Raw genomic sequence first — 13,185 nt, 5'->3', positions numbered from 1 at the left:
TCTGCTTTCCCAGTCAGACTGTGGAGTCCATTTGTAGATTGTGGCATTTATTCTTATGTTCATAGTGCTACATGTATATCCCACACTAAAAAACATTGTATACATATTTGTTTGTTGAATAAATAAATCACAAATGTTGGGGTAAAGAGAAATAGAGAAACCACATAAGAGGAGATCCTAACAAACCAGTAAGAATCTTTCCTTATCAAGAAAGTGGAAACCTAGCTGTGGGATTCTATTCCACCATCCAGGAGGCAGATACTTCCTGTAAACATCCAGGCAGTGGGCCAGTGTGAACAGTGTGAGCCAGAGGTTCTGTGGGATGCACCTCTGAGGGTTTTTGCCATCTCTGGGCTCACACTTTTGGGTACAGTGACTCCACTCCATGAGCCCATTCTGGGGGAAAGGCCCTTCACGGAAGGGGCCAAGTAGACAGATGCCTGCTGCCTTGTCATAGAGCAGTTTGGATGCCTAGTGTCCAGTCTGGAGAGTGGTCAGGGGAACCCTGACGTAAATCTTCAGCCATGCAGAGCCTCAGGGCAGGACATGACGGCGCAGGCATGCGTGCTTGTCATGTACTCATAACACGCATGCTGGGAGAAGGCAAAGATGAAAATACTTGGGTAGCTGGTAATAGGCTTACGCTTTAAAACTTGTCCTTTGCTGTAATTTAGTGCAATAAATGGGAATTATAATAAGTGTGAAAGTGAAAGTGAAGTTGTTCAGTCGTGTCCAACTCTTTGCAACCCCATGGACTATAGCCTACCAGGTTCCTCTGTCCATGGGATTTTCCAGGCAAGAATACTGGAGTGGGTTGCCATTTCCTCCTCCAGGAGATCTTCCCAACCCAGGGATTGAACCTGGGTCTCCCACATTGTAGGCAGATGCTTTACCGTGTGAGCCACCAGGGAAGTAATAATAATAAGTTTAGGAGCATTTATATAAACTCAAAATTGAGGAAACAAACCTGGGCACCTCCCGTTACCATCTGTGACCTCTAAGGGGCACAGAGAGGCTGGGGGACAGAGCTGCCTCTGAGCCCAGCTCTGCTTCCCTGATCCCAGGCACTGTGGTCGCTGTGGACGAGAGCACCGCCTGCTCGTGGCCTGTGTGTGATCTGTGTGGCAGCGAGAGACTGGAACGGAGCCTGGCAGACAGGTAGGGGGCAGCCACCAGGAACCCTGCGGCCTGGGGCCAAGGGGGCACATGGGGCGGCCAAGCTGCCGCAGGAGGCTGGGCGCGTTTTCTCCCCAGGTCACCACTGGGCTCCTGCTGCTCCCTGAGGCTCCTCTGGTCCTAGAAGAGAAAAGAGCGGGCTTCCTCAGCTCCTCCGTTGTCAGATGGGAGAGAAAGAACTCAGGGCAAACACAAATGTGTGGCACGCTGGTGACCGCACGGGCGACCCTTCACAAGCTGGCGTCCCTTCCTGCCCAGTGTTACTGCCCCCTGCCCCCCACACACCCTGGGCCCATCCTCCGAGCCAGTCCTCTGGCCCCACTGGCCGTTAGAGGCACCCAGGGCGCCCTCACTTTCCTGCTGCTGGAACCTCCTGGGTGGTGGCCTCAGGCCCAGACCAGACAGCGCGGGGCAGGGCTTGGAGACAGCAGGAGCGTGGAGCTAGGTTCCTGGGAGGCAGGAAGGAGCAGGGACGAAGGTGACCAGAGCAGGTCTCCCTGGCCCCGCCCCTTGTTGGCCGGGTGCTCAGCCGGGTGAGCTCCCTGCCAGGTCTCTCCCTCCTCCGGCCACCCTACAAGTGGCCAGATCTCTGCGCCCAGGCTGCTTCGGGCCTGTATCAAGACCTGGGTTTCTGAATGTGACCCCCAGACACCGGGGTGCAGGGACTGTCTGTCCCCACCAGGCTCCCGCTCTCTGCCCTCTTGTCTCCAGCAGCAGGGGCGCCTTCTCCTGTGGGGACTGCTCCCGTGCGGTCACCTCGCCCGTCCTCAGGAGGCACCTGCAGGTCTTCCTGGACTCCGCCTCGCGACCCCGGTGCACAATCAGGGTCAAGGTAGGAGCTGCCAGGGGCTGGTGCCTCCGTGTCCACCTCCAGGGCCCCTTCACCTGCGGCCAGGCGGGGGCTGCCTCTCCTGGTCTCTTCCTGGGGAGGGAAGGCTCAAGTCTCTGCGGTGGAGCTGGTGGCCTTGAGCCACATGTCAGTCCCCGGGAGGGGTATTTCCGGAGAGTGGGGTGGGGTGCTGACCCAGCCCCCTTGGTGGTTCTTGCAGCTGCTACAAGACAGCATCTCTTCGCTCCTGAGGTTCGCTGCCTGTGAGGATGAGGTAAGTGGAGGCCCAGCCCCTGGGTGTGTGCTTCTCCCCTCTCCCTGTTCCTCGTGTGCTGGGCACCAACAGAGGTCAGACTCTGGAGCCTCAGCTCGGTCCCTGCTTCCTCCTGACTCACGCCTTTCCCTTTCGGAACTGAGGTTCTTCTCATCAGTCCTGCAGGAGATGGGGAGCAGAGCCTGGGGCTCTGTCCCCTGGCTTCCACTGTGATAGGATGGTCTCAAGGTTTCAAGTTAGACCTAGTAGAACAGCTATCTGAGACATACAGTTTTTAAATTGCTGGGTATTCTAGAGTCTGAGTGCATGGAAACCTCTCAGAGCTGCCCTAACTTAATGGTGGTGGCTTTGTGAAGAGGTGTGAGGCATGCTCCTGAAAGAGACTGCCACCTGAGCATACACACCTCACTTTACACACTGGCATTACCTTACACATCCATCTCACCTTACACACCCACCTTACCTTACACACCCACTTACCTCACACACCTGTTACCTTACACACCCACCTCAACTTAGACTGACATTCCCTTACACATCCACCTCACCTTACACACCTGCATTCCTTTACCCACCTTACCTTACACACCTACCTCACCTTACACACCCACCTCACCTTACACACCCACCTCACCTTACACACCCACCTCACCTACATGCCTACCTTATCTTGTACACCCATCTCACCTTACACATCTATCTCCTTACACATCCATATCACCTTACACACCCACTTTACCTTATACACCCACCTTACCTCACATACCTGTTACCTTACACACCTGTTACGTTATACTCCCACCTCAATTTACACACTGGCATTCCCTCACACACCCACCTCACCTTACACACCCACCTCACCTTACACACCCACCTCACCTACATGCCTACCTTACCTTGCACACCCATCTCACCTTGCATACCCATCTCACTTTACACATCCAGCTCACCTTACACACTGGTATTACCTTATACACCTATCTCACCTTACACATCCACTTTACCTTACATACTTGCATTCCGTTACACACCCACCTAATTTCACACACCTGCCTTGCCTCACAGCCTTATGGAGCAGAGAGCTCTGTCCATGTCAGAGCTGTGCAGAAGCTGTGAGGGGCTTGCATGTCTGCCCTCAGGGTTCAAAACTCAGGTGGCAGACATGAACAACTCTTGCAGTTGCTGGCAAAGAGGATGCTCACATCGGCAGAGCTACGGGTTCCCACAGCCACAGGCCCGCTCTGCATCCAGCCTGAATTTGGAGGCTCCATGCAGCCCTCCTAGCTGCTTGCCAGCCCCTCCTGGGCTTAGGGGTGGGGGAGAAGTGGCCCTTATTACACTCTTCACTTTACACCAGATGTCAGTTTTGAGTAAATCAGAATGTCTGTGCACAGAATCTGTAAGGAGCCCTGGTCTGGCTGCGGTTCCAGCTCGAATCCCTGGCCTCATGCACCTCTTTAGAGCAACTTGGCGACCCCCCGCCCCCTCCCCCCAACAAACCTTCATCCAAGGGGCTGCTGTGTGGTGGGGACCGATGTCTCGAGGAGGGCTTGTGGACAGGTGTCCCTGACCGTGTGCAAGTGGTGGGGACCGATGTCTCGAGGAGGGCTTGTGGACAGGTGTCCCTGACCGTGTGCAAGTGCGATGGGAATCAGCAGTTACCTGCTGTCCTCAAGATGGGCAGAGGCCATGCTGACTGGAGAGGCCACAGGGACAGGGCTCCTGTCGGATGCAGAGAGACCCGCAGAGGGAAGGTCATCGCAGTCTTCTCAAGTGACACCTAGAGGGTAGCCAGCCTGGGTGGGGACGACAGGGACCCTGCGTGTGTTCTCTTCAGATGGAAGTCCTGTGTTTCACAGGTGGTGAGCCCGTGGTTCAGTGACTGTTGGTCCTTGGGTAAGGCTCATGGATTGGAGAGTTCCAAGGTAGGGGGCTTTAAACAGACACTAAATATGGCAGGTCCACCTCACCTTGTGCCCTCAGGGAGGAGAGCTCTGTCTGTGTCAGAGCCATTTGGAACTTGTTACCGTGGAGGATGCTGGGGGAGTTCTCAAGAACACAGCAGAACGAATTGAGGCCCATGGCCGAGTGTTGGGGATGGCACCCAGAGCACCCATGGGCCCTGCAGTAACCTGGGTGCCTTTCCTGGGCCCTGGGCTCCCGCTCTCTTCAGGGGCCTGGAGTCTGAAGGGCCTGGTAGGAATCCACTCATTCACTTACTCCCTTTTAATGGAGGCAGGCTGTACCTCCCACACATTCGACTTCTCGACTGCTTGCATCCTAGAGAGCTCAGGAGGCTTGTGTGTGCTTGTGTGTATGTGATCCACGTGTGTGGGGTGTGTGCAGCAGTGCCCTGGCCAAGAGGCCCAGTGGCGAGCACCTCCGTGTCCCCTTTGTGCTGCTCTGCTGGCAGAGGCGAGGCCAGCAGGACTGGGGAGGTGCCAAGCTCGTCACCCCCAACCCCAGCTCTGCACTGAGTGGACTCTCGGGCTTTATGTCTACCTGGAAGGAAGTAGACACGGGTGGGGGTGAGACTTGTGTGGGGGCACTGGCCACGAAGATCGCCTGGACTCTGTCAGCTTGGGGCGCGGGTGTATATTCACAAATTGCAAAGAATCGGATGACTCTCCATGAGAACCATGACTGCATTCCCAGAACAAACTGTGCCACTTCTGGTCAGGACCCAGGAGTGCTGGGTCTCAGGCCTCCACTTAACAAGGTCCAGCTTCAGATGTAAAGGCAGTAGTCACACCCACCACTCTAGCTGAGTGACATCACAGAAGCAAGAGTCAAAGAAAATACACCACACCTTTTAAAAACAGAGGCACGTTTTATACTCACATACACAAATACATGTATTCATGTGACTAGCACGTGTGAGTTTGGTAGTGTGATTGTTTTTAACTTATTCATGTTAATTTCCCCCAAATATAGATATAAGTAAATCTCCATTTATAAATGATAGTTATTATTGAAAACTATAGCTGCCAAACCTGGCATTTTAATAACAGGGTATTTTTCAGACTGTTCTTTCCAAGTCAGAGTTCAGTGCTTGTATCCAGGGGACCTGGGCCCCCCGTGGATACACCAGGGGAAGCCCTCGTAGACAACACAGTGGCATACAGCATCACCATTGCCCTCCCAGCCCTGAGTGGGAACCTCCCGCCCCCTTCTCCAGCATCTCTGCCGCCTTCCTGCTACTGCGCCTGTGCGAGACCCCTCATGAGCACAGAAGCCCTGGGAGTGACCGAGGGACTGTGACCTTGATGTCTTGGCCACAGGAGCCCAGCGGGAGGCCTCCACATGGTCCAGTCTCATCCTTTCATTTCCCCTCTTCACCTGTTTGGACCTCAGTTCTCTCCCCCGCTTTACCTAAGCATGCTACCAGGGAGGTTGGAGCTCCCTGTGAACCACAGTGGGGAAACGGCATTTGGTGCTGTGCCTGTCTTGTAGGTGGGAGACAGGGACTGCAGTGAGCTGGCTTCACAGCGTCTACATCCCAGACCAATCTGGACATTTACTGCTGCAGAAGGAGCCATCTCAGGGCTCATTGTGTCCACGCTGTGCACACAGACCCACTGTCTGGACACGGCTCTGCTGGGCAGCGGTCACAAGGCTAGACTGGGGTCACAGATGTCCCCGGTCCCTGGCTGGCCCTTATGCTCCTGTAGGCTGGGACCTCGCTGGGCCCTGAGCCAGAGACCCGCACGGTCTGGATCCCCTCACGGCATGTGTCTGGTCCTGAGCAAGGCAGAAGATGGCCCCTTCCCACCACACCGTGCTCACAAGAAGCCAGACACGGGCTGAGGGCAGTGAGGCGCCCATCAGGAACACAGACGCGCCAACCCTGGCCATGCTGTCTGACCGCCTGGCCTGGGTCTCCCTGCCAGGACATGTCAATGTTGGACGGGGCAAGTTAGCACTGAACTCAGTGATCACAGACATCCATCAGGTGTCTGGCACAGAGCAGGGCTGGGAGGAGCCTCAGCACTGCGCCTCAGGTCCTGCGGAGGAACTTCCCAAAGAACACGTGACCTTCTGGGGCTTCAGTCTTCCTCTAGACCAATGAGCCTCTCTTTATATTCAGCCCTATCCCCCCAAAGTGTCCCGAGGTCTGATACCTGGAGACCAGGAGGGCACAACATACTGCCCCACCTGGTCCCCGGGCCCCACCGCCTGGAGCTGTGCATTCCCACGTGGACATGATGAGTGCCCACGGCTAACCTGTTCCCTGAGATTGTCATCAGACAGTGAGACGGAAGGCAGGCCTTTCTACAACGTGGGGAGAGGCGCCCAGCTCAGGGCAGCTCTGGGAGAGATGAGACCTTGTTGAGGCAGGCAGAGCAAGTCCTTGACCAGAAGTGCTGGTCGACTACGGAAGTGGGAGTCAGCGGCAGGCATGATGGAGCTCCCGCTGGGACCCGGGGCACGGCTTCACGTGTGCTTCCCCCCCAGCTTCTGTCCTAGCTGAGAGGTGTGCACCTTGTATCCACTGACAAGACATCGGTAAGAGACATTCTTAATGTTCTTGTGTAAAAATGAACTCAGCTACCAGAAAAAAGCAGTTCCTTTGCTTGTATCGCAGCCTATTCTCACCTCCGAGAGGGTCACGGGCCAGGGAAGGGCCTCCTGCTCTGGCTGTGGTGTGCTGAGTCGCCGGGGAACAGGGTGTCCAGGGCTGTTTGCTCTAACCAGCCTGCCTCTCCTCCCTGCAGAGTTACGAAGTGAGGAGTGTCCTCGGAAAGGAGGTGGGGCCGTTAACCTGTTTCGTCAGGTGCATCACCACCCACCCGACCAGCAGCATGGGATTGGAGGAGGTTGAGCTCCTGAGCGAGGGGAGAGCCTCTTGAGAATCCTGGCAACGGCCACAGGATCTGCGAACTTTACCAAGTGGCTGAGAGGTGGTGGTGGTTTGGGTAATTTCTTAACCCTGGGCAGAGTGAATGTACTTTATGATCTTGAAATGGAACTTCATGTTAGTAAAATGGCTTTGTAAACTATAAATCAAAATACTTTTTTCTGTGATTATATATTTCTTATTACCTTTCTGCATGTTAAAGCTTAAATAAGCTTCAGGCCTTCATATTTATTTTAGATAATACAGTAGAAAAAATTATTTTGTCCTCCTGTAATTTTAAAGTGTTCCGTTCAAATTTTACCATGATTCAACAGGTTTTTCTCCCCATTTCTTTTAACATTCCCCCAAAGAATACCCAGCAAAGGGCAAACCTTTGTCCTCTCGTCTATTACTGCCCTGCACAGTCAGTGTCCAACCTAAGTGCTTTGCAGTTCATTATTTTTTGGAAAATGTTCTGGGGGCACTGTGTCAGAGGTCCAACTGTTATGGGTAAAGTATAGATAACGTGAGAGAACAACAGGTCTGGTTAGCACTGGGTGCAGAGACAAGGCCACCCTGCCACAGGAGAGCTGGGTCATCGTTCACCTTGTTGGCAGAGTATCTGAGTTAAAAGTAAAACCCCGGATTAATTATCTCTGGACACTAAAGATTTTGTTTCCTCCCTTATGACAATATAATCATGACAGGCCACAGTTAATAAATTACATAATATAGAGGTAGCAGCCAAGACAAAGAAAGGCTGCCCAGTACCCACTCTCATGGGGGAAAGGCAACGACTTTATTTATTCGTCCAGGTTAATCTTTGAAACATTACAAGTACTGGCAAGGTAGCCAGTTTTAAGTAGCTTTGTGACTGTCCTTTCCATCTCCTACATGACTTGTACTTCACGCACTTGGAAAATCTACTTGAAGCTGACTACAGAAGTGAGGAAAGTGAAAGCAAATGCCATAAAAGCCAAGATGAGTCGGGCTGGTTTTCGGGTAACCGAGCCCCCTTCTCCTTGCCCCTAGGCCCCTACTCGAGGTGGGACGCACTCCAAAGGGTTTCCAACATGTTCCCGGGGCGCGGGCACCTTCCACCCGAACGGATCTCGGCAAGATAACCAGCACGCCCGCAGGTGGAGTTCGGCCTGTTTGAGAAGCAAAGCAACCCGGGATGACCGGCCCCGGGGTGCAAGTCAGCCAGACGCGCCCTCCCCTGCGGGTTCGGAGGGCCGCAAGCGCAGGAATCAAATTGGGTCTAACGCGTCTTTATTCTTACAAATACTGTAAAAATCAGTATAAAAAATGAGCATGCTCAGTCTTTCCCTCGTATCTACAGTACAAAGGCTTGTCGGAAAAGTCTCTTTTACGAATGTACCTTAGCTGCATCCTAGGCGTAGGATGTAGAGAAGCTGCCGTCACATTAACTTAGGGTCCACGCGGCAGCTGTCCGAGTCCCGGCCAAGCGCGGGAGTCCCGCCCGGCGGCTCCAGGCAATGCGGCCGCAGCCCGCGCGGCCCCCGCGTCACCGCGCGTCCGCCGCCCCCGCGCCGGGCAGGAAGGGCGCGCCGGGCAGCTGCTTGAAGAAGCGCCGCAGTCCGGCCAGGTCCCGCGTGAGCTGCTCCACGCGCTGCTGCAGCTTCTCGTTCTCGGCCGAAAGCTCCACCAGCTTCTGCTGCATCTCCTGGTTGCGCCGCTTGGCCTTGTCGCGGCTCTTGCGCACAGCGATGTTGTTGCGCTCGCGTCGCTGCCGGTACTCGGGGCTGCCGCGGTCCGGGCCCCGCTTGCCCGCCGCCTTGTCTCGCGCGGGCCCGGGCGCTGGGGGCGCGGGGCTCCGGCGCGGCGGCTCTGGCGACGCGGGCGGTGTGGGTTGCGCAGCGGCCGCGAGGCTCACCACTGTCTGCGCGCACGCGGCCACCTGCGCGGGCAGCAGGGAGCCGGGCGCGTCGCCGTCACCCCAGTCGGGCTCGCGCTTGAGGGGTCGCGGCGCCGGGCCAGGGCCCCCGAGGCGCGCGGGTCCCCCGGGCAGTAGCTCCAGGGCGCCCGCTTTGTGGTTGCTGTTAAAGAGGTCGGCGAAGAGCTCGTCGTGGCACAGCTCCAGGGTGGGCACGGCGGCCATGGAGTCGATGTAGGCGCTGAAGTCGATGGCGCTCTCGTCGTCGTACATGGCGGGCGCGGCCGGCTCGGCTCCGCGACCCGGCTTCCCCGCGCGGCCGGGCTCGTAGAAGGCAGCGGGTTCCGCCGTCCAGGGCGCGCCGCGCGCTGGGCCGTCCAGGCTGAAGAGCGCAGCGCTCATGGCGGCGTCGGGCCGGCGGCGAGCGCGGTCCCCGGGCGGGCCGGGCGCTGCCTTTTCTAGCCCGGCTGACGCGCACGCCCCGCCCCGGCCGCGAACCGCGGGACCCCCGCCCGCGCGCCTCCCCCGCGCTTCCTGCCCGCCGGCCCGGCCCGCGCGGCGCTGCCGGGAACGACCCTCCCTTGGCCGCGCCTCCTTCTTCCTGCTGGTGGGTCGGCGCCTCCGCGCCCGCGGAGCCGGGGCGGAACCAGAACGGGGCACCGGACCGGCTCGCGAACTAGGGCACCAGGGCGCTGCCCCGCAGCTTCAGGGAGTTCGGGCCGCGGTGCTTCCCGATCGCGGGGATGGGGAGGTCGGGACGCTGCCCCCTCGAGGCTCGGCCATGTCTGGGGAGCGCGCCTATTGCCAAGGAGAGCCTCGAACCCCGCGCGCCCTTGAACCCCCAAGAGCGCCCGAGAACTCTGAGCTCAGCTCCCGTGAGCCCCGAGCCCCGGACCCTGCTTCCAGGTCCACAGAGCAGTGCCATTTTGCGGTGGTGTCTTAACTTCGGACCTGTCTTTACTTTTTTTTTTTTTTTTTCTTCTGTTCAGTGTTCCAAAAAGAAGCTCCTTTGGATCCAAAGCAGTGGGGTAGTTCCCCTTTAGGAGAAAGATGATATTTAGACTAGTAGCTCTGACAAGGTATTAACTTGCTAGCTCTTCACCTTATAAAACTTGAGAAGACCGTCAATTGGCTTTGTTGGTAAACATTTGCTACAATTCAGGTCAGGCATTTCGGGTTAGTTCTATTTTTCACATCACAGTCCGTTTTCAGACTGGGCCTCCGTCCACATCCTTTTTCGTTTTGCTGCTTCCCAACACCAGTCAGTCCACAAGCCCCACAACCCTCCACAGTATTCCAAAAGTAACTTCTAATGTGTGGTTCATGCACACCCTCAGAAAAGACATTTATTTTGGAAGTCAAAAAAAACGCTTTACTAAAGCCCTCCCTAGTCAGGGAATGCAAAATAAATACTTGCACGGAAATTCGGTGACATGATTAGTAGATTCGGATGTCAAATTGGGATTGAGCTTGAGAGATGCTACGCCCATAGTTTTTAGATTAAGTAGTAATTAATGATAACTTTTCGGTAAGAATTTTCTTCCCTTTTCCAAAAATGAGAAAGGAAAGATCATAGACCAACAAAGTAGGAATTTGTTATGACATTTAAAGGCAATAGAAATACAATAAAACAATTTAAAGTTTAGCTTTTGTGTCAGTAGTTCACACTCATTTCTTAAATGTCTCCGCCTACTGTCTTTTCGTATTAATTTATCCAAGGTAAATACAAAGTTGTTCATGATTTCTCATTGTTAGGAATCTTGAGTTTTCTGAGTGATTTTGTGTGGTTTTCTGAGTAGGACTGTCCAAAGGAGGCGGTCACGTAAGAAATTGTTTTCTTGAAAATGTTGGAGCCTTGGATTCCCCCTCCTTTATTTCCCCTGTTTTTTAACTGAATAAAGTTATCTCCTCTACTCTCTCCGCCCACCCCCCACCCCCAGTCCGTAGAACGTTGCTATGGACGTTTTTCAGATGCTGTGCTTCAGGTGGACTTTCCAGATACATCTGTCCTCTAGAAATTCCGGGGACTGGGCATGCCTGAAACACACTCCAGCTAAGGGGCACTGTCAGGGCTAGAAAGTGGGACTGGCTTGTTCCTAACTTGGAGGGGTCACATGTCAGTCCTCACAAGGAATCATTTTTGGGTGCTTCATAGGGTGTAAGATACAGGCAAGAAGAGTTGTCCAAATTAAAGTCTGAAATGAAGTTTCTGAGACATACCAGTGTCAAAAGGACAGAAAGTGTGACTTTAGTGCCCTCTACAGGGGATGATTCTCCTGTTCTGTGTCAGACAGTAGTGAAGTTACAAGGACAGACTTTTTAGATAAACCTCTTTCTCATATTTTTTGTGTAAGGACTATAAGAATGAAGCCACTGGGTATTGGGGTCACACATCCATGGCACTGCTAAAGCCTATGTGTTTTATTAAAAACCTACTTTAATGAGTCAGAAATTCTGCATTCACTTCAGCCTCTGGAATTTAGGAGACAGAGCCCCCAGATGACAAAGCATCCAGAGCGGAGAACAGATTTATTCTGTGAGTCAGGTGTCCACCTGCCACAAATTGGCTCATGTTCCCAGTAGTACAAAAGAAGGAGAAGCACTTTACCTCCCCAGCCCAGCCTGTCAGCCCTGCCACAGGTCATCAGTGTGCATTGAATTGGAGTCCACTGAATTGGCAGATGGTCTTGTGTAGTATGGTCCTTTTAACTATATTGATTCTTTCAGTCTGAGAACAAGGCATATCTTTCCATTTGTTTACATCATCTTCAGTTTCTTTCATCAGTGTCTTTTAGTTTTCAGATTATAGATTTTTTTGCCTCCTTGTTCAAGTTGCTCAGTCGTGTCTGACTCTTTGCAACCCCATTGACTATACAGTCCATGGAATTCACCAGGCCAGAATACTGGACTGGGTAGTTGGTCCCTTCTCCAGGGGATTTCCCACCCCAGGGATCGAACGCAGGTCTCCCACAATGCAGGCAGATTCTTTACTAACTGAGCCACTAGGGAAGCCCAGGAATACTGGAGTGTGTAGCCTATGCCGTCTGTAGTGGATCTTCCTGACCCAGGATTTAAAACAGGATCTCCTGCATTGCAGGTGGATTATTTACCAGCTGAGCTACCAAGGAAGCCCTTTACCTTCTTGGGTAAGTTTTTCTGTGTGTTTTATTCTGTCTGTTCAGTTCAGCTCACTCACTCGTGTCCAGCTCTTTGTGACCCCATGGACTGCAGCACGCCAGGCCTCCATGTCCATTACCAACTCCCGGAGCTTGCTCAGACTCATGTCCATTGAGTTGATGATGCCATCCAGCCATCTCATCCTCTGTTGTCCCCTTCTCCTTCTGCCTTCAATCTTTCCCAGCATCAAGATCTTTTCCAATGAGTCAGTTCTTCGCATTAGGTGGCCAAAGTATTGGAATTCCAGCTTCAGCATCAGTCCTTCCAATGAATATTCAAGACTGATTTCCTTTAGGATTGACTGGTATGATCTCCTTGCAGTCCGAGGGACTCTCAAGAGTCTTTTAGAACACCACAGTTCAAAAGCATCAATTCTTTGGCTCTCAGCTTTCTTTATGGTCCAACTTTCACATCCATACATGACTACTGGAGAAACCATACCTTTGACAACATGGACCTTTGTTGGCAAAGCAATGTCTCTGCTTTTTAATATGCTGTCTGGGTTGGTCATAGCTTTTCTTCCAAGGGGCAAGCGTCTTTTTAATTTCATGGCTGCAGTCACCATCTGCAGTTATTTTGGAGCCCAAGAAGATACAGTCTGTCACTGTTTCCATTGTTTCCCCATCTGCTGGCCATGAAGTGATGAGACCAGATGCCATGATCTTAGTTTTTTGAATGCTGAATTTTAAGCCAGCTTTTTCACTCTCCTCTTTCACTTTAATCAACAGCCTCTTAGTCCTCTTGGCTTTCTGCCATAAGGGTGGTGTCATCTGCATATCTGAGGTTATTGATATTTCTCTTGGCAATTTTGATTCCAGCTTGTGCTTTATCCGGCCCGGCATTTCGCATGGTGTATTCTGCACAACTGCACTTATCTCACATGCTAGCAAAATAATGCTCAAAATTTTCCAAGCCAGGCTTCAACAGTATGTGAACCGTGAACTTCCAGATGTTCAAGCTGGATTTAGAAAAGGCAGAGGAACCAGAGATCAAAT

At 53.4% G+C, this 13,185-nt stretch overlaps 2 protein-coding genes across 21 annotated transcripts in view; one reads left to right on the top strand and one right to left on the bottom strand.

Annotated features, from left to right (window-relative positions):
* The window catches only part of SPIDR (scaffold protein involved in DNA repair), a 283,040-nt gene extending 275,751 nt beyond the window's left edge, over positions 1-7,289 (top strand). For 12 of the 20 annotated variants that reach the window (XM_069599975.1, XM_069599973.1, XM_069599977.1 and 9 more), the window contains 4 exons: positions 1,065-1,158; positions 1,891-2,008; positions 2,226-2,279; positions 6,995-7,289. In XM_069599975.1, the coding sequence (XP_069456076.1) occupies positions 1,065-1,158; positions 1,891-2,008; positions 2,226-2,279; positions 6,995-7,129 (401 nt within the window). In that variant the 3' untranslated portion in view covers positions 7,130-7,289. Of the gene's footprint in view, positions 1-1,064; positions 1,159-1,887; positions 2,009-2,225; positions 2,280-6,994 lie in introns of all 20 variants that reach the window. The other 8 variants (XM_069599972.1, XM_069599974.1, XM_069599976.1 and 5 more) reach the window with 1 other exon arrangement.
* A 607-nt stretch (positions 7,290-7,896) lies between these two features.
* On the bottom strand, positions 7,897-10,650 carry CEBPD (CCAAT enhancer binding protein delta). The gene has a single exon (XM_069599998.1). It carries the CDS (start codon positions 9,413-9,415, stop codon positions 8,645-8,647), a length of 771 nt encoding a protein of 256 aa, XP_069456099.1. The 5' UTR covers positions 9,416-10,650; the 3' UTR covers positions 7,897-8,644.
* Between the last annotated feature and the right edge of the window lie 2,535 nt (positions 10,651-13,185).

This window comes from Ovis canadensis, chromosome 9, assembly GCF_042477335.2.
Source record: "Ovis canadensis isolate MfBH-ARS-UI-01 breed Bighorn chromosome 9, ARS-UI_OviCan_v2, whole genome shotgun sequence".
In the NCBI taxonomy this organism is placed as follows: domain Eukaryota; kingdom Metazoa; phylum Chordata; class Mammalia; order Artiodactyla; family Bovidae; genus Ovis; species Ovis canadensis.
Note: the sequence above shows the minus strand (reverse complement) of the source record. Positions and strands in the feature narration are given on the sequence as shown.

Excerpts from the sequence above, each read along its gene's own strand:
- CEBPD (XM_069599998.1), bottom strand. The coding sequence starts at position 9,415 with ATGAGCGCTGCGCTCTTCAGCCTGGACGGCCCAGCGCGCGGCGCGCCC.